This window comes from Phascolarctos cinereus, unplaced genomic scaffold (genome assembly GCF_003287225.1).
Source record: "Phascolarctos cinereus isolate Bilbo 61053 unplaced genomic scaffold, phaCin_HiC Scaffold_4;HRSCAF=312, whole genome shotgun sequence".
NCBI lineage: Eukaryota > Metazoa > Chordata > Mammalia > Diprotodontia > Phascolarctidae > Phascolarctos > Phascolarctos cinereus.
In genome coordinates, this window is record NW_027555847.1 from 985169 (window position 1) to 1005826 (window position 20658).

At 49.9% G+C, this 20658-nt stretch overlaps 1 protein-coding gene across 1 annotated transcript in view; it reads left to right on the forward strand.

Moving 5' to 3' along the window:
* The first annotated feature begins 7271 nt into the window (after positions 1-7271).
* The window catches only part of PDCD6IP (programmed cell death 6 interacting protein), a 35230-nt gene continuing 21843 nt past the window's right edge, over positions 7272-20658 (forward strand). The window contains exons 1-4 of the mRNA XM_020978540.2: positions 7272-7578; positions 12406-12460; positions 13238-13307; positions 16044-16171. Of these exons, the coding sequence (XP_020834199.1) occupies positions 7370-7578; positions 12406-12460; positions 13238-13307; positions 16044-16171 (462 nt within the window). The 5' untranslated portion in view covers positions 7272-7369. The remainder of the gene's footprint in view (positions 7579-12405; positions 12461-13237; positions 13308-16043; positions 16172-20658) is intronic.

Genomic DNA, 20658 nt, shown 5'->3' on the forward strand with positions numbered 1-20658 from the left:
TTCCCATGATGTGGACTGAACGAGGATGAATGTGGAGACTGCCTCCTTAGAAACGCAAGGTCAGGCTGGAGCTCCGGGGAGGGAGTGGTTGGACTCTGCTGATTTAATTGAACATTTTGAGCTCTCTTGTCCTCTCTGCTTTGGGGTGCCCTGGACTGCTGTTATTCCCTTTTTGCTGCTGTTAACTTGTCCAACCTCAAGTTCCGTTGAGATTGGGTTATGTGTGAGGGTTATGCTGTGTAGGAATGAACTGCGCATATGGTAGCTGAGGGAGGGGGGAGGACAGCAAGCTTTGGAAGGACTGGCCAAAAGCTCCCCAGGTAGGAAGAGGGATGAGCACCTGGCTGCTCCACATTGCCCTGGGGCAGCGAACAAATCAGGACCGTTCAACAGGATGCAAGGAAGGAGACAGAGAAGCCCGGACAGTCACTTACCTGATGTGTCTGGGTGGAATTATTGCCCATGATGGGCCCTATGGAGGGTGGGGCCCCTAGGGTCCCCCTTGCTCCTTACTCTGCACGTGATTCAGTTTTGACCTTGCTTTCCTACATTGGGGCCAAGCCCCCCACCCTTGCAGGACCCAGCATCATGGCTGGAGGGTTAGTCCACTGCTGGGTGGGGACCCAGGTGCTACAGGACTGTGCTGGTGGACCACAGACTCCGGTTTGGACCTCTGCTGGCCTGGTCTCCAGACAGTTCATAACTCACAAGGTCACCTAAAAGCGGGAAAGGATAGATACAGCAGAAGCAGAAACAGGTGTTGGCCCAGGTGGGCAGGTAAAGGCCTGGGCTTTTCTCCCCTCTGGCCCTACAGGATCCTTGCCTCTCCCTCCAGGGCAGGAAGGAGAAAATGCCTTGGCATTTGGTGCCTTCTGAGTGTGTTCTCAGCTCTGGTTCAGCTCTTTTTCCTGGAAAAGCAGGTCAGGAAACAACAGATTTCATGATCTCACAAGGCCTGGGCTCACTGGCCAGTCCTTGTCCCCTCAGGCTAGTACAGAACACATTGTAATGGCAGTGGGAGAGTGGCTGACAGCTGAGGAAATCAGGAAAGGCCCCTTGATGGGAGGGAGAGACCAGGGTGAGGAGGGAGAGTGCTCCAGGCATTAGGGCTAAGCTGTGCTGTGGCACCAAGGCCGAAACTTTGGGCTCTTCTGGAGCACGGTGGGCAAGGGGTGTGGGTGGAATGGGTAACCAGCCTAGAAGGATGGGTGGGCCCAAAGGAAGGGGAAGGTAGGGATGGGCAGGACTCTGGGGGCATTTAGGGGCTGGGACCAGGGAAGGGGCTTTTCCTATTAGAAGCATAAAATCCTTCGATTCAGCAAGGTGGGGGTGTTTGGGAGGGGCTGCTACAGTAGGATAGCTGGCCAGAAGCTAGATGGTCCTCCTGTGTCTGGGGAGGGGCTGGCTATCTGAGGGACCCCAACTGTTCTGGGGTAGGGAGCCTAATGGTTAGAGCAGTTACCACCACATTACAACCCTTCCACTACTAGAAGCCAGCTATCACAGTCCTCCATGACTCTCCTCCAATGCCATGGACTCCAGGCTCTTCACCATGCTGGTTACCCTCCTCTGGACTTCAGCTCATCAATGAGCTTACACCATAGTGACCAGAATAATGATAATGAATAATCATGATCAACATGGTGCTAAAAGCTTTATAAATGTCATCTCATTTGATCTTTACAACAAATGATCCTCATTTTACAGTTGAGGAAACTGAGGCAGACAGAGGTTAAGTGACCTGCCTAGGGTCTCACAGCTAGGGAGTGTCTGAGGTTTTGAATTAGGCTCTTCTGACCCCAGTCCCAAGGCTCTGGGCAGTATGGCACCCCCTAGGTCTTCCAGAAGAACACAATACTCCAGATGAGGTCTGACCAGGGCAGAGGGTAGTAGGAGGACTGCCCCCTTCATAATTCAGTCCAAGATTGCATCAGTCTTATACAATCTTGTGCTGCCTCATATCAAACTTGGATTTTGCTAAAGCCCCCAGTTCTTTTGTGGAATGATCTCTCCATCCGTGACTCCTTTACCTTATACTTCTGAAGTTGATTTTTGGGTCCCCATGTTCAAGACCTTATATTTATCCCTGCTGAACTTCGTCTGACAAGTCTTAACCCAATATTTAGCGTTTGGCTCCAGATTCTGCCATCTCCTGTGTAGTCTCTCCTTCCTAGGTTAGTGTGGGCAAATTGGTCCAGCGTGTTATCTCTGCGGATTGCTTGGGGCCCTTACTGGATTCCTCCTGCTACAGTGGCTTTGAACCATTAACAACTAATATTGGAGTCTGGCTTTCCTTCTGTTTTCCTCACCAGAAGAGTGTGAAAGAATGTTAAAGGCTTTGGTAAAATCTAGGTAAAATAAAGCCATAGCATTCTCATTTACATGTTTAGTAATCCCTTTTTTTAAAAAAATACATTCAGTCTGCCAGACCACCTCCTCTCTTTCTCTCTCTGTCTTTTTTTTTTTTTACAATGGGATAATGATGTATTCTGGGGATATAGCAAGAACAAACATTTTCCCCACCACCTGGGCTGCACACTCTTCCCAGACCACCTTAGTGGCTCAGTCTGAGCAGTTTCTACATTGCACTGGTCCCACCCAGTTCCTGCCCAGTTGGCATGGTTGCCCTGGGGTTCCTCTTCTCAGCGCTGGAATGGTGGCAAAACTCAGCATGGATTCAACTCTTGAATTCCTGGACATCTGGATGGCTCTGATGAGGTCAAGAGGTTTAGGGGTGCTGGGACCATGAGATCACGAAATGTGCTGGAAGAATTTGACCTAAGCCTTCTTTCTGCCAAAGACAAGGTTTATTAAAGATCTGCCATATTAGCCGGACTCTTTAGGAATCTGAGCACCTGTGAGCTATTGGCTAGATTGTAAAAATCTGAGCAGTGGCTAGATTGTAAGAGTCTGAGCACCTTAATAGAGACAAGAAGGCCCTTATATACAGAAAGACTGTGGGAGGGATCTAGGAGTGGCCAAGCAGTCTACAGGGACTGTGAGGAAGTAGAAAGCCAGGGACCTGGACCAAGAAGCTGAGGGAGAATGGAGCCTAGCTAGGATTAAAGATGGGAAGTGGCCATAGGGAGGTAAGACAATGGAGGGCTAGGCTAGGTTAAGGGTAACAGAGAATTGGGAGACTGGGCTTAGCCACAATGAAAGGCCAGTTGATGAGATTTTAGAGTCTCAGGGGAATGCCAGAGATTTGTCCATGTGGGAAAGTCTCAGGTTTTTCCTTTCTGGGGTCCAGATCCCAACCCCATGAGCTCCCTCTCCTGATCTTTAGAAACTCCCAAGTTCCCACTCTCTAACCCTGTCACATAAAATGAAATAACAAATGCTAGAGCAGGGGCCCAAAGCCCATTTTCCAGGAGTCACCAATGGCCTGGGAAGGCCTCTCCTCTGACATCCTTGGGTCTTACTGAGCACTGCTAGGAAGGGGTTGAACCAGAGCAGAGTTCCACTGAGAGAGAGGGATAAGGAGACACTTTCATGAGACTCAGGATGAAAAATGCTCTCCTCTTCCTCAGAGAGAATTGAGGAACTCTCAATGCAGATGGAAGTAACTTTTTAAAAATTTCTTTATCTTTGTTGTTTTATTTTGTGTTTTCTCTTGCAACATGTCTAGTATGAAAATATGTTTGGCATGAACTCATGTGTATGATTGAAATCAAATTGCTTGAGAGAATTTAGAAGTCAAAATTTTAAAAAATGATCCACTTTTTTTACATGTAATTGGGAAGTATTTCACGAAACAAGTAAAAACAACTAAGAGAGAGAGGGAGAGAGAAGGAGGAAGGAGAGAGAATAGGCTAGCTTTGGTTCTGCCAGTGCAGCCAAAGAGGCTGCTGTCCACCTTGTGGTATGTCGATCAGAACCAGTACTAGAGCATCCCCACATACACACCATCCAGCATTTCTCCAAGGCACATTCTGTTCTATGACATCATGATTCATCTGGAAGCGGGTTCCACAGCCTCTTCCAGGTGGAGAGTCGCTGGGCCAGGAACACATTAATGCACTTTGGGCGTGGCATTCTCTGTTCTGGACAGAGCTGGGCTGACTCTGCTCCATTACTGCTTCCTGTCTTGGCAAGCTACTCCCTTAATGAGCCATTCTAGAGTTTTGCCAGGAGCCCAAGTCAAACTAACTGGTCCATAGTTTGTAGACTCTTATTCTCTTGCAGATTTTTGAAAATCAGCACAACAGTCGTCCTCCTCCAATCTCATGTCACTGCTCCAATTTTCCACCATCTTCCAAAGTTAGTGCCTCTAACAATATTCTTTCCAATATCATTGATGGCAGCTCAGCAGTGGTCTTGGTCCGTTTTTTTGCAGCCTCAGGCTACAGTTCTTCTGGGTTGAGTGACTTGAGTCCTGCCATGGCAGCTGCAGGTTCTTTTACCCTCTCCTTACTTGTCTTGGCCGTTGACTCCACAGACCATTTCCCCTTCTTCTTTCCAGTGTCAAGGTCATTGTCCTTTGTAGACAAATTGAGGCATCTTCTCCCCCTTGTCTGCCAGCACGGTTGCCCAATCTGCTGAGTCTCTTTTTCCTCTAAGTATAGTTAAAGTAACTGACTCTTCTTAACTGTCCTTGGTCTCTCTTGCCAGCCTGAGCTTATTCTGAGGGGTGGGGTTGGGACCTGGACCCCTAAAAGCCCCTGAAACTTTCCCAACAACCCGGCCACTGAGCCCAGATCTCTGGTGTTTGCCTGAGGCCCCTGGCCCTTCCTGGTCAACAGTCCTTTCAATTGTCCTTTTGATGAGATCTAAGGGTTTAGGTGTGCTGGGACCCCTTGATCATGACACACGGGCCCCGTCTGAATGAATTCAACCCAAATCTTATTTCAGCCAGAGAAAAAGTTTACTAGAGATAAACCATACCGGCCAGACTCTTAAGGAATCTGAACATTAGTAACGCCCATAGGGAGGAGTGGGCATGAGAAGGTCTCAGTGTTTAAATGGGGGCCAGGGTGGATCTTATATACACTCAAGTAATTTTAGGTGATCAGAGGAGGGGCTAGGTGACTTAGGGAGAATTCCCATTGGAAGGTCTGAGAGATTGAATAGACAATGGGAATAGATAATGAAGGGAACTGGAAGGAAGAAGTTTGAAAGGATCAAAAGGTGGGACTAGGGCTTTTAAAGGGAGATAAGGGGAGTCCCTAAGGAACCATTTGAGACTAGAGTAAGAAAAGTTTAAGTGCTTTCTGGGACAAATGGGAGCCAGATTCTTTTTAGGGCAAGGGGCAAAGGTCTCAGCTTGGGCCCATACCCCACTTTCATTGGGGTTGCCCCCCAACCCTTCATTCTCTACTACCTCTGGGTCACCCCAGGCTATTGGCCACTCCTTAATCCCATCCAGCTCTCCCCACAGTCTTTCTGTATAAAAGTGTCCATCTTGCCGCCACTAAATCACTCAGATTCTTAAAATCTGGCCTGCTTGTCAATACAAGCATCACAAATGTGCAGGTTCTTAAAATCCTGCCCACTTCTACTGGCGAAACAGTGCACCTTGTCTCTGACCAAAAGGCAGCTTGAGGGGTCAAATTCTTTCGGGGCAGGACCCCTGACTTTGCCCTTGAATTTTGGGGTTCCCAGCAGCCCTGCATTGCAACGGGAGCATTTCCAACCCTATTTTGGGAAGGGGTAGGGGAAGGAATAAGCATTTATATGGCACCTACTATGTGCCCGGCATTGTGCTAAGCGCTTTACAGATATTATTTCATTTGAGCTCTCGACAGCCCTGCAAGGTAGGTGTGCTGTTATTACCCTCATTTTATAAGAGGGTAAACCGAGGCAGACAGAGGTTAAGTGACCTGCCTAGGGTCTCGCAGTTAGGGAGTATCTGAGGTTGGATATGAACTCAGGTCTTCTTGGTTGCACTACACCACTCGGCTGCCTTAAGAAGGACTTTCATCTGCCACTATAGAACCTAGATGTTTTCTTTTTTTTTTTTTTGGCTAGGCAATGGGGTTAAGTGACTTGCCCAGAGTCACACAGCTAGTAAGTGTTATGTGTCTGAGGACAGATTTGAACTCAGGTCCTCCTCAATCCAGGGCCAGTGCTCTATCCACTGTGCCACCTAGCTGCCCCCACTATAGAACCTAGAAAGCCTGCCTCGGTGACTTACATAGGGGAGGTCTGGGTTTGCTTCTCCACTTCATGGCTCCCCGGGGGACCCCTTTATTTGAACCCCACGGTCTTTCCGGGCTTTCCACAGTCCCCTAACTCTCCACCAGGTGGCCCCTGCCGCCTTCCCCGGGGGATCAGTCCGCAGGGAGCCGGTCCCAGGCACTAGCCACTCAGCGTCTTTACTGCGGGCTTCTTGCCCGGGTTCATGGGAGCTTCCACCCTGCGGGAGGGAGAAGCGCTTGTGTCATCTCCTCCCCCCATGCCTTAGCCCCCCTGCTGCTCTGGTCTCTGCCCCACCGCCCCCCAGCACCCAGCTGGCCAAAGTGTCTGGGGCTGCACGCAGCTGCGTCTGCCATGCCAGGCTCCCCGGGGAGGGGGCGGCAGATCTTGGGATCCCTGCAACGCCTAAAATGTGAGACTGCCTTAGACGTCAGGAGGGTTTCTTCAGCTCTACCAGGGGCCCTGACAGCCACCCAATGACGGAAATGTAGGAGGGCACTGGGCAGGGACAGGGGTGCCGGACACCACCTTCAACATGACATGCGCGTCCGAAGCGTCCACTGTAAGCCCTGGGTTCAAATGCCCGCCTCGGACCCCGGAGCGGGGTCACGTCAAGGGCTTAGAGTCTGGCCCAGGATTTGGAAACTGGGAGAGGTGTCAAGAAGTTGCGCAAGCGCATTGGGGACAGCCCTTTACACGTCTTCAGGGGACTCGAGGACGGGGACTAGGCTGCGCACGCGCTGTGGCGTCGCCCCTCCCCCCACGTCGCTCACATTTTTCCCTAGTATTGTACAGTATATAAGGACGGAGGAGGTGTGGGGGGGAAATAGTTCACGCGCACGTACACTGACAAGGGTAGCATGCGTACTCGATCCAGGCCCTTTCCCCTTCTCGTTTCCGTGCTCCCCCATTGAGAGGAAAGCCTGGGCGGGGAGAACCTTGCGCACTCTCACATTCTCCTGGGGGCGGGCATCTAGGGGAGGAGAGGTGTTTGCGCAGGCGCTGCTTCTCCGGACTCCGCCCCCCGTTCGGTCGGAAAGAGTCTCGGGGGGGCGGTGCCGGGCCCTGCGGGCCACAGGCGCATGCGCGCGGCGCCGCGCCGAGCTGCTATGACGCAGCCTACGTGCGCGGCCGCGCGAGGGCGAGAGCGGAAGTGCCGGGTTGACTGACGGGGCCGGGCTGTGGGCGGCGGCGGCGGCGGCGGCTGTGGTGACGGCTGTTCGGGGTCGTTGCGATGGCGACGTTCGTGACGGTGCAGCTGAAGAAGGCGGCCGAGGTGGACGTGGCGCGGCCGCTGAGCAAGTTCATCCAGCAGACATACCCGGCGGGCGGCGAGGAGGCGGCACAGTTCGGCAAGGCCGCCGAGGAGCTGAGCCGCCTGCGCCGGGCCGCGCTCGGCCGCCCGCTGGACCGCCACGACGCGGCGCTGGACACGCTGCTGCGGTGAGGGGGGAGCTGCCGGGGGCGGGAGGAGACGGGGAGCGCCCCCCCCACCCGCCCGGCCGCGCCCCGCATTCCTGGCCCGTACCCAGCCGGCCAGTGGGGGCGGGGAGGACTGATCGCGTGGGGGGGCGGGAGGCGGGGCCGAGGGCAGGTGTGTGGGAGCGGGGTGCCCTTAGGGAAACCACGGGGAGCCCCACCTCGGCCCCTTCTTTTGTCCTAAAAAGAAGGGCGTCCCCAGGGAGGAGGTGGTTGTGGGGGGCCCCGGGGTGGGGGGAGGGACTGTCCGGTTTGGCCCCCTGGAGTCCCCCGCCCGCTGCGAGGCCAGGCCGGGACGGGGTGGCCTCTGGGTGAGGTCCCGGACTGGACACTGCCGGCCCCGAGTCGGGGAGTGAGTGACCTGCGGGTCCCACGCCTGGGTCACTGCCCCCGAGGAGTCCGGGCCGGCTGGGGAGGCCCAGGGCGGGAGGCGAGGGGCCAGGCTGCCTCGCAGGCCCTCTGGGTTCAACTCATGTGTCACTCGCCTTGCCGCCTGGGTTAATGTGGGTAAAAGCAGAGGCAGAGTCCCGAGCAGCCAGGATGGGCAGCGGAGCCTTTCCAGGGTCGTGTCATTCTCATCTGTGTCACCGACTGCCACCCAAAACCGGGAGGGAGGGAGGGGATGATGGAGGCAGGCTCGACAGGCCGGAGCCTCACTTGGGGTGAATCTAGTAAAAGGAAGTTCAGGAGTAGCCCTAAATGGAAACTTTTGCCCTGGTGACTTCAGAAGTATAGTAGTGTGGAGAGACCGTTCTGAAAAGGAGCTGGGGGTCTTAATAGCCTGCAAGCTCACTATGAGTCAGCAGTGGCTGATGATGAGCCCAGGAGCAGGGAGGTCACAGTCCCACCATCCTCCCTCCTGGTCAGATCCGGGCCTTGTGGTTTAGGAAGGGGCAGCCAGGGCGGGGGAAGGCCCAGAGTCCAACGTGGGAGGAGGTCTGGCCCTGAAGAGAAGACTCGGGGCAGGAGAGCAGTCTTGGAGTATTTAAATGGCTGTGAGGCAGTTCTTTGAGAGGATGGTGATTCATGGTTAGCAGTTATTGCAGATTGGACTTGTTCTCTTTCCTTCAGAGGACAGGGCCAGAGGCAGGGAGGGCAAGGAGCAAAGAGATGTTATGTTGAGGCTCCCCCCACGGGTGGGGGGCTAGGTCACCACTTGTCAGGCCTGTGAGACTGGCTGGGAAGAGAAGGCCACTGAGCTCCTCATCCAGCTAAGTTATGCCCTGCTAGTCTTTGGAATACTTTGGGAAGTAAGTACAGTCTGATCCACAGTGTACCTAAATCCCTCTGATCCTTTATTTTTGAAGCTTGGACTTCCTCTTAAGCCACATAGAGCAAAGTCCTGCTCCTCTCTGATGGCCAGTGTACCTTGTGAGGTTGGTGCATAAGAGACCATATGGGACACAGTATTTCCTACTGCCTCAAGATGTCCCCTGAGAGCGAGAACAGTCTATGGTCTGGACAGCAGCTTGGCACATTCCCTGGAATATTCCCTTTGAATCCTTGATTCTAGAGTCCACCTTGTTAATGGCCCTTGTCCTCCACTCTGGCATATGCAGCAGGCACAGGAGTACTAATACTGAGCCTCTCCGGAGAGGACATGGACTCCCCCTTGCTTTGAGCCTTCCCATCTAGATTGACCTTGAACTGCTTTGAGAGCAGGAGAGGAGAGAACTCTTTTTCCTTGGAGATCTGGTTACTTTTCCATTTGGAAAAGCATCTTTACTGTGATGAACTTGTAGCCTCCCCCACGGCGATCCTCCTTTGCCTATGAAGATCTCAGTCATTTCACACCTTCTCATCTTGTTGTTTTCTTTCATTTAACCCCACTTGGAGCATTTACACAAGGCCCTGGAGGCTGTCCTTGATTCTTTCAATATTTCACCAGTAACAGTCTATAGGAGGGAGAAATAGTGACCTGGGGGCCGACATGCTCAACTCATGGGGCAGGTCCCTGGAGGGAGGGCAGGAATGGGCCTCAGGCTGTCTGTCTTACCAGCCAGCTGTGCCCCTCCTGTCCTGGCGTTCAGCCTACATGGTCTTAGTTCACATGGGCTTCCACTCACCACGCTTTCTCGCTGTCCTTGCAGTCACCCACAGATTTGAGCCTTTTGAGGCGATGTTTCATGATTAGCACTTATGTAACATCCCAAGGAGATGACAGGATGGGCTTTGTGTCAGTGAGCATTTCAGGATCCTGGGAGGGGATGAGGCCTGTTTTTACCTGTCTTGTCACTTCCTGGTCCATCTCACTGCCAGTCTGTGGTGCTTCTCCAAGCTGTATATTCTTGACATACCTTGGCCCTCTGCATCTTTCATCCACCTTGTTCTTCCAGGATGACTTTCACAGAGGAAACTGTAGCACCCGATGGTTGGTTACATGTTTCTCCAGTTATCAGGGGTCTCTTAGTAGCTAAATCGGTCGGTCTTTTCTCAGTCCTCATCCTGCTCAGCTGCTCTGCAGTGTTTGACTGGATATTCTCCCTAGAACCTCAGTGTCCCAGAAGCCCCATCTCCTCTAGAAGAGACACTGAAAGTGTCCACAGCTTACCTGCCACCTGAGGACCAGCAGGCCTTGCTCTCTGACTTGGAGCCACAATCTCTGTGGCTTAGGGACTCCTTAAAGCCAGGGCCTGTCTTGCTTTTCTGTCTCCCTAAAGCTTAAGCCCACGGTTCTACGCATGGTACCTGTTTAAGGTACCTTTAACGTACCTGCTTTTTCCTTTATTCTCTACTCTCTGGGTTTTCTACTTTCTTGATTCTTTTTCCTTCTCCTTCTCTCCCCTCAGATTAAATATCTCCATGCTTGATTCCCAGATTTATATATCCAGCCCCAGGCTCTCTCCTGCCCTCCAGTCTCATTTTACCAGCTGCCTCTCAGGCATTTTAATCTCATATTCAGTATGTCCAGAAAGGAGCCCATTCATTCTCTTTTCTCTTTCACCCCTCTTTTGAACCTTCTTGTTTCTGTTGAGGGTCCCACTATCCCTCTGGTCACTTGGTTCACAATCCTGGGGGACCCACTCTCCCACGTGTGTCACATCAGTTGCCAATTGTTATTGATGTAACCTTTACAACATGCCTTGGGTCCATCCTCTTCCCCAAGTAACATGGAGACCAGCCTCATTTAAGGCTTCATCATGTCTTGCCTACACTATTGCAATGGTCTCCCTGCCTCCAGTGTCTCATCTCCACAGTCTTAGACTCTCTGGTTTATTTCAAAGGTTAGCCACAAGTGTCCACCTCCCCACCTCCAAATTATCTTGTAGTTAGGTATTTATTTTATCTTTGTCTACTTTTGTAGATACGGTGTCTACTCTGATAGAATATAAGGTCTTGGAGGGCACTTTTGTCTTTGTTTCCCACCTGCCTAACACAGGCCTTAGGCACTTAATAAACACTTTATTGTCCTACACAAATAAGAACATTGGGACACTTTCCTCTCCTTGAGGAATCCTCTTATTTTAGCCTCCTTCTTAATCCTTCAGATACCTGAGGTGTTTATTGCCTCCAGCTTCAACTCCAGTATTTCTCCACCCAAGTGACAACCTAAAGCTTAGGTAGCTCTAACCCAGCCACTCCTGATCAATAAACTTCCTGGTGCCTCTAGGAAAAAAATAACCCTTTTTGATATTTTAAGTTTGAATCGTTTTGTTGTTCCAGATTTCTGAAAACTAGACCTGTGATTTTATCAGTGTAGGTAGCAAAGAGAGGGGCTGGATGTGAGAGATGTTATGTTGTGAAGCTAGAAATGGCAAGATTTGTCAACTGTTTGGCTGTGTGAGGTTAGGACAAGTGAGGAGTCCAGGCTGATGCTGAGGTTACAAATCTGGGAGAATGATGGGGGTTCCTTCAGCCAGAAGTTGGGCAGTTTGGAGGGAGGGGGGAAGATGATGAGCTCAGTTTTGCATGTGCTTTGATGTACTTTCATTAGGCAGGTGATGATGTGGGAATGAATCATAGGGGAGTTATGGGGGCTGAAAGGCAATGAGATCTAGGGGATAAGAGAAGAGGACCCAGTACTATGTCCTAGGGTGACTTGGGGCCTGGGATGTTCCCAAAGAATTAGAATTGCCTGCCTTTGGGCCACTCCCTGTCCCCTATTACCCTAAACCACTCTTTTGTAGTCTGCAATACATGAATTTTTTTTTTCAGGGGGAGAGGTACTGTGGGATTGATTTTCACCTGTTTACATCAGTCACTTCATGTGCTAACTTAATTTAATTGGTTCTGTTAACATTGTGGAAGATTGCAGAGCTTTAATGATTGCCCCTGAAATGAAGACCCATCTGTCCATTGATTATCTGTGGTCTGCTGGGAATGTGTGCTTGTGAGTCATTGAACATGACAGTCTTCAAAGAGTTATGATTGAATATGACTCACTGGATTCTGGGCTCCATAGAGAAGTGCACCGTGGGTGTGAACAGGCTTTGAACCCAGGACAAAGCAGGCCTTGCACAGAAAATCTGGGCAAAGGCTATTGTTTAGGAAATTGATGATGGAGAGGGGTGCCCGTGGCCTTCGGTGTCCTTGGGATGTCGTGGGAAACCAAAGGCACGCGGCACTTTAAGTGGGACCTTCTTGGACAAGACAGTTGGGATGGTGGGAAACAACCCTCTTCCCCACTCCACCCTGCCTTGGGAAGGCATAAATGCTACTGGAGTTTCTATTAAGAGGGCCAAGGGTGAATTAACTGCTGAGGATAAATTAGCTTTGAAATATACAGAATGAGTTGGAAATGATGTGCAGTATCTCACTGTAGTAGTTACTCATTTTGGTTTTGCTTTTTAGGTATTATGATCAGATTTGTTCCATTGAGCCAAAATTCCCATTTTCTGAAAACCAGGTAAAAACTTATTTTAGTTTGTTTAAAAACTATGGCATGTGAAATCATCTGCTCGATTCTGCCTATGGCATAGAGAGCTGGAATTGGATGTGTGTGTGTGTTATTACTAATGTTTTATGGGAGGGAGCCATTATTAGGGATGTTTTTGAAGGATGCCAATTTGATAGAAGTGCCTTCTTCCTCCTGAAATCTGTGGTGGTAAAGCATGGTCCTGTCTGTGTCCCTTCTCTCCTGCCTGTGCCACTCAGACTCTCTTAATTTCTTTCTTTAGCCCATAAGGAATTACAGAGCGTTATTTCACATGGAGCGTAGATGTCTCTGCCAAGTACTTGGGCCAGTTTCCTCGTGTGCATTTTCTTAAATATAAAAGAGAAGTAGGGTGAGTCATTTCAGACTCCATGCCAAGGGCTTAGCATCATTTCCTTCTCCAAGGGCATCTTGGATGTTGACCATGTCATGCATTTTTATTGTTATGTTTTAGAAACTTAATAAGTCTTCAGTCAGGCCAGGAAGTAGCCAGGTTGAAAACACTGGCTTGGGGCGTGGCCACTAAAGTGACCAGTGTGGTTTATTGCTGGGTTGAGTGTGGATTCTTTTTCCTGGAATGGGGAGGAGGCCTCACTCCGAGGCTGCTTCAGGCTGGTGGGCAGGTGTGCATTTTTCTGTTTGGGTTTTGGGCCTGATGATTTCCTTGTTTGAGACCATTTCCTTTAACCCTTGCCCCCCGTTGGGCCTCATCACCTTCAGGGATTCCTTTTCCGTTCTTCCTCAATATAGATCTGCTTGACCTTTACCTGGAAGGATGCATTTGACAAAGGATCGCTTTTTGGAGGATCTGTAAAACTGGGTAGGTACTTTTTATGAAAGTAAGTCCTAGGAAATTTGGTCTAAACTTTTTGGTTTTAAATTATGTTACCTTCGTGATAGAGGCTGTTAGTGGGAATCCCTTGTTAATTGGGAAGCGGCCTCTCTATCTGTACCTTAGTAGGTCTCACATCCTCAGGAGTTGCCTGAGACTCAGATGGCTCTTGTGACTTGCATAGTGAGTTTCTGAAGTGAGGCTCGAATGCAGGTCTGGCTCCTAATGTCTCTGTCTGTGTTTCTGTGGTTCTTTTCTACCTGCTTCATGGCAGCTTGATCTTGTGGCTTGCCCCCCTTTTTTTGGGCTGTTGCCCAAATCGCTTGCTTCTGGTGACTTTGCTTTCTGATGGCGCTTTGGATCCTCTGCCTTCCTGGGATTGTCTGTGGCTTTTCTGTTGGTCCATCCCAGCAGCACTTAGCTGGTTATTGTTGGGAAAAATAGCCAAGAGTGAGGGAGAATGTGTCCAGTTATCACTATTCCTCCAAGCTACTTTCTAATGTATTAAAAAAAAATAGTCCAATCCCATTTTCCCCTAGAAGGTTCTGGTCCTCCAATTCCCATATAGATTTTTTAAAATGGTATTTTTTATTACTTTTATTTCCCAATACACGCCCCCCCCCCAATCTCCTGTAACAAAGAATGAAACACAGTCCTGCAAGCTTAGCCAGTGCCTCAGCTGAGTCTGACATTGCGTGCATTCCTCTGCACTGTCAGCTCAGCCAAGATGGAGCAAGATGTCATTTTTCATCTCCCTTTCTGGGCCAAGCTCAGTCATTATAGTTATCCTGAGCACACCGAGGTCTTTGGTCTGCCTTTCTGCTCGGTGTGGTCTGGTGGAGAGGGAGCTGAGATGTCCCAGGCCCCTGATGCTGACCTGCATGGCCAGTGGGAATTCTGGTGAAATCACAGACTCTTCCGTCTCCTGCTGATTTAGCGTGTTGATTTAGTCTTGGTGAATGAGGGTGGATTTTCTGCAGTTGGCCTCATGTCATCGTGGTCTTTCCATGCCTCCCGTTGTTTGTTGCAGCTCACTGATGGCCCGGTGCCTTCCTGGACTGCAGGGAGGGTAGTCAGTGGGAGAAGTGGGTGTATAGGCCCCCACAGAGTAGTCTTTAGGAGGGGTGGGGTTTGGGTTTACAACTTGTTCAGTTACTAGCCAGGGGTTTACTGAGCATCCTTTGGATAGTGAAATGAGAGATGCTGACAGACACCACCTGCACAGACCCCAGCTAATCCCTCTCTTGCCTTTGGGCTCTTGCTGCTCTTCCTGCTTGGATCTTTCTTCTTCTCCTCTTTCCCCTGCCAGCCTCAGGTCTAACCTGAGACCAGCTCGAGTCTGGCCCAAGTGCTCTGTTCGAGGTGGCTTTTTCTTCCCCCATCTCCTCTAGCACTCAGAGTGGGCCCCATCTGCAGCACTTAATTCAGGAATGTTATATGCAGTATAATTAGATAACATTTATGTAGTATGTGTGCATATTTCTATAATTATAGTTATTAAGCCTTCATTTTTGTGAGTTGAGCTGAACTGCCTCAGAGACAGCCTGTTGTAGTGGCTGGGCAGCTGGCCTTGGAGACAGGAAGACTTGGGTTCAGGCCCCATTAGATAACATTTATGTAGTATGTGTGCATATTTCTATAATTATAGTTATTAAGCCTTCATTTTTGTGAGTTGAGCTGAACTGCCTCAGAGACAGCCTGTTGTAGTGGCTGGGCAGCTGGCCTTGGAGACAGGAAGACTTGGGTTCAGGCCCCATTTCTGACACATCTTGACTGGATTGGCCTGGATAGTCCCTGACTCTCTCAGAGCTCTGCCCTGGGCAGCTCACCAAGACTTTGAAGTTGTAGAGGGGATGCTGACCTGCGTTGGGAGAGGGTGTTTTCCTCCCTAGGAGTTCTCTCTACCAGTGAAATCACAGAGCTCTGGTCCCCTCCCATGCATTATATTGTGTGTGCATGTGTGTGCGCGCGCACGCGTGCATGCAGAGGATCCTAGAAAGGAAGGGCAGGGCAGGTAATCTCTGTGGTACGGAGCCTACTTGTTGTCTTTTTTTGAACCTGAGTGTTTTGGATTTGACTTTATCTCTATTACTCAGTACGGCCTTCTAGCCTGACGATGCTGCTTTCTGTTTTGGCTTTCCCTTGGCCGTGCTGATGCTGAGTTCCCCTGCCTGTAGAGCCCTTGACGTCTTCCTTCTCTTGCCTCCTGTCGCCCGCTGCCTTCCTCTCTGACCTTGCTGTTTCTTCTTTGTATGCACCTGTCTGGTGGTGTCACTCTTCTCTGTGTTGTCTTCTCCAGCTTGGAGACTTGACTTGTTTTCTCCGCTTAGCTATGTCTGGCCCATCTCCCATCTCCGGTCAGTGCTTGGGAAAGACTTTTAGAATCACAGGTTTGCTAATCCTCATTCCAGCTTTGGGTCATTTGCAAATCGGTCTGGGGTATCATCTGTACCATCATCTAAGCCGTGCTTCAGAATGGCTGCATGGGACTGATAGCGGCAGATCTCTTGGGCACTTCCCTGGAGACTTCCTGCCAAGCTGTTGTCTTGCTTCTTGCCATTCAGCCCTGTCAAGAGCCAGCTCACATTTATTTCTCCATCTACACAAACAGCACCAGAGATATTTGTTGAATGCCTTGATAAATAAAATCTAGGGAAACTGTTTTCATTAGAGAAAGCAATGGGGTGAACTTTTTCTTCTCAAATTTTATTTTTTTTTAAACAGCTCTTGCAAGTTTAGGCTATGAAAAGACATGTGTGTTATTCAACTGTGCAGCATTAGCGAGCCAGATTGCAGCAGACCAGAATCTGGATAACGATGAAGGATTGAAAGTCGCTGCTAAGCATTATCAGGTAGGACGGATGTTCCCTCGCTGACTGTCACCATGGCATCTCGAGGCTTGGATGACCTTGAAAAGGAATCATGTGTTTCCGAGAACATTTTCTACCCCTTACACAACCTATGACTCTCCTCCATCAGATTTCTATAAATATACTTGTATCTGTTTTTTTGTTTGTTTTTTTCTGAGGCAATCCGGGTTAAGTGACTTGCATAGGGTTACACAGCTAGTGAGTATTAGGTATCTGAGGCCAGATTTGAACTCAGGTCCTCCTGACTCCAGGGCTGGATTCTCTATCCACGGTGCCATCCAGCTGCCCTAAATATACTTGTATCTGAAATGCCTCTGGGGGAGAGGTGTTCCCTCACAGAAGGGACTTCAGACGCCCCAGGTGATTAGCCAGCCTTTCATTTGGAGGCATCCCGTTTTGCAACTGGGTATTTTTTTAAAGTCTGTGCGGGATGTAATTTAGGTGGACTTTGGGGCTTTGGGGTTGACTCCCCAAGAGCACCCTCAGCCAAGGTCCTCGCAGCCCAGGTATGTAGCTGTGGCCTCTCAGCCTCAGGGATACAGCAATGCTTCCTCTTCCTTTTTTAATTTTGGTTTTTAAAGTGTTGATTTCTTTTCTCTCTCCCTTTCTGCTCTGAGAAAGAAGAATACAAGCGTGCCTCCCCCTGCCAAGCAGATTCCTCCCAAACGTGCTGCCCTCTCTGAGGAGGTGGGAAGCAGGCTTCCTTATTGGTCCTCTGGCGTGGCTCGGTCATCGCGCTGATCAGGGCTCTGGCCATGCTGGTCGTTTTTATAATGTCATCTCAGTCGGGACTGTTCTCCTGGTCCAGCTCCTTGCATTCTGCATCTCTTGATACAGGTCTTCCCAAGCTTCTCTGACACCATCCGCTTCATTGTTTCTTACAGGCCTGTATTGTTCAGCTGTAGGGTTGATACCTCCTACAAAAAGCTGCTACAAATATTTCTGTAGCTATGAGTTCTTTTCTTATTTAGGCCTAGTAGTGATATGATGAGGTCACAGGGCATGGTGACTTTGGGGAGGGTTCCACATTTTTCATGTTGTTCCCCCCCCCCCCAGCTCCTTCTCCCTGCAGCCCTTCCTCTCCCACGGTTTGGAGCCTCCTTTGTCCTCTGAAAGTCCTGCTCTCTGCTTGACCTCCCTCCCTAAGACCAGGCCGTCCTGTCCTGACTTTGGTCTCCTATGCCGTCTGTGCCCCTTGGGGCAGGAGGAGACTCTTCCTGGCCGCTCCTCCCAGATGCTTCTGCTCCAGTCTCTAGATCCTCTGGCCAAGATTTTTGTCACCAGCATCTGTGTGCCCCCAGGTCATCTTCCCTCTTAAAAACAAAACTTAAGTGATGCACTCCCCCCCCCCAATCTAGTCAGCAGTACACCTTGTAACAAAAGAAAACCCAGTAAAAACTGGGAAGGAGCAGCTGAGGATGGCAATTCTTACTTTTCTGTCAGGAACAGGGAGGCCTTTTTTTGTTTACATCGGTGTGTTCTTGGCCTGTTGGTGCTTGATTCTGCTGCTTTCCTGTCATGTCAGTTCTTACCAAGCTGCCTATGGTTATTTCTCACTGCACAGTAATTGAGAGTTTGTCATGTTCTTTTGTTGTAAAATGTGCAAGGGTTGTGGGACCTTTCTGCCTTTGCCCTGGGGCTAGGGGTCCATGCCCAGTAATGGCATTTTTGCCCTGCTTGGTCAGACCACTTCCAAGCTCTGTGCCTTCTTGGCTATCTCGAGTACTTGGCTGTATATTAATTGGTGTCATTTCATTTCTTTTAGTGGGTTGGAGCCTTTTGTCATGTGGTCTGTGAAAGTTGCAGTTTTCTTTTTGGAAACGGTCTCGTTTGGGCACTTTAAACCCATGGTGGATTGGCTGTTGGTCCTACACGTTTGTGTTTATTTTTCTGTGTCTCTTGGATGTCAGACTTTGCCTCAGAAATATTTGATGCATTGATTTTTACCCCCCTAGTTGACAGCCTCTTATCTTAGCTACATTGATTGGATCCATCCACAGCTTTTAAATGTGATGTAACTGAAATTATTGATCTTTTTGAAAATTCCAAGCTGGAAGAAGTCTGCTGGTACAGTACATACTTTTTACAGATGAAAAAGTGGAATCTCAGAGAAATTGCTATTATTTTCACAAAATTACAAAGTGACAGAGATGGGAGGTGAGAATTTCTCCATTGTTAGGGAGCTCAGCTCAGCTCTGGGGCATGATTTTCTTTAAACCCCTCAGCCCTAACTTCACACCTGGGGACTTGACCCAAAGGCATGAAGTGGCTTCCCTGTGCCACTGCCTCCTTAATTCCTTAACCTTCTTTAGCTCCGCCAGTGAAAGCTTAGCTTTGCCTCAGTGCCACCCACAGGGACAGTCATGCTGGCATCCAAGAGCCTGGCTTTGAGTCCAAGCTTGGCTACTTACTCTCCTTACTGTGACCTCTAGAAAGGAGGCATTGTGACCGTGGGAGCCCCGAGGCCCCTCAGACTTTAGATTTGTCTTTGCACCTAGGATCTATCCATCTTGGTGTCACACACTGCCTTAAACACAGGGATGCAGTCCCAGCTTGCAAGGAATTTATTCTCTGGTGGTGGTGGTGGTGTGTGTGTGTGCGCGTGTGCGTATATGTACATGCACCTATGTGTATGTGTGTGTAACACATCAGATAGAAGGCAGCTGTGTCCCATGTGGTTAGGGATGGGGGTGCATCAGCAGTTGGGACCAGTAACGATACCTTGTAAAAGGTGGTGCTTGGCCTGTGTCTTGAAGGAAGAGAGGGCGTCCGGGCATCTGGGCTGAAGAGAGGCAGTGGAGGGGCCAGGAGATGGCTGTCTGTGTGTGAGGAAGCAGAAAGGATGGAGTGTTGGGCCAGGAGAGTAATGATCAGGAAGATGAAAAGTTAGGCAGAGGCCGGGTCATGAAGGCCATGGGAGGCCCCACACAGGAGAAGTGGCCCCATTGATTGGGGGTGGGTGGGTCATATTTTCAAATGTTCGCCTAAGGAAAACAGCATTGGCAGGCACCTTAGGGCAGACCATGGCAGTGATCTTGGTCAGAGGCGATCAGGGCCTGGGCAAAGGTGGGAGCTGCAGGGAGTATGAGCGAAGGGGTCAGATTGAAGAGGTGTTATAGGGCAGCTGATTGGATGTGTAGATGAGGGGGGGTGAGGAGCCCAGACTAATGCTGAGGTCCCGAACCTGCAAGACTGGGAGCAGAGTGATGCCTTTAGCAGATGTTGGCTGGGTTGGTGGGGAAAGGTAACAAGTTCTCTTTTGGACGTATTGTGGATGCCTGCAGCCGGAAGCGTCCCGTAGTCAGTAGGTACTGCTGGCCTGGAGCTCAGGAGAGAGACTGGAATTGGATGGATAGATCTGGGAGTCATCTGCAGAGAGATGATATTTAAACCCATGGGAACTAATGAAGAAAGGGGGGCCAAGGACAGAACCTGGGGAAGGGCCTCTAGTCAGGGGTGTTACCTGGATGAAGATCCAGCAAAGGAGACTGAGAAAGAGTGGTCAGACAGTCAGGAGGAGAAGCAAGGGAGAGCAGGGTCCAGAGAACTGAGAAAGGGGAGAAGGGTGGTTTATACCGTCCCGCCTTCTCAGACTTGTGAGAGGAGTACCCAGAGGTTCCTCGATGGAGAACTCTCACATCGTGTCAGTCTTTGACAGCGTCAGTGGCTGCAGAGAGGTCAGGAAAGAAGGCTGAGCATTGAGGAAAAGATGGTCAGATTTGTCAGTTAAGAGACCACTGGTAACTGGAGAGAACAGTTTCCGTTGTACTGATGCTAAAGAACATAATTAGTTTGGCTGACTCATACGATAAACCTCCCAATGTTTTACGTCTTCAGAAAAATTTCAATACTCACTAAGTCCTTTGCTGAATCTGTCTGTTGATTCAATTTGGCATTGAATTCACAAGATTTTGACATACAGTCGTTAATTCTTCATCATTTTGAAATATCCTGCTTCCGTCGCATCAGCATACCTCTCATAAATGGTCCCTTTTCCCAAGTCTGGCCTTGGTGAAGTACCTATGTTTCCAGGCCAATGAAGCATGTTTATTTTTGTCTCTTAGATCTGCTTCTTAACTGGGGGGTGCCTATGGCCTGGTGCAAGGTGCATTCTGGTATTCCATCTCCATTTGGGAAATTCTGTAATTCTGGGACAATCCTGCTTTTCAGGAGGTCATTCTCTTGGTCAGAAACTGTCATTCTCTTGATGGGGACAAGACACTTGGGCCCATTGGAAGGGAGAATTCCCTCAAACCTTTTTGGGGGTGGCTGGGGGCCCAGCTCTTCAGGGCTTACAGGGATGATTTTTGGCCCACCTCCCTCCTGTCTTCAGTGTTCTGGTCTTTATCTTGTCTTTTTCACGGCGGCGGTGGCAGCTCCTCTTCCTTTCTGTCATCATTCGTCCTCTTGCTGTGAGGTGCCTTCTTCAGGCCCCTTTACTTTGAGCAGCGGGGCCTGGTGGACACGTC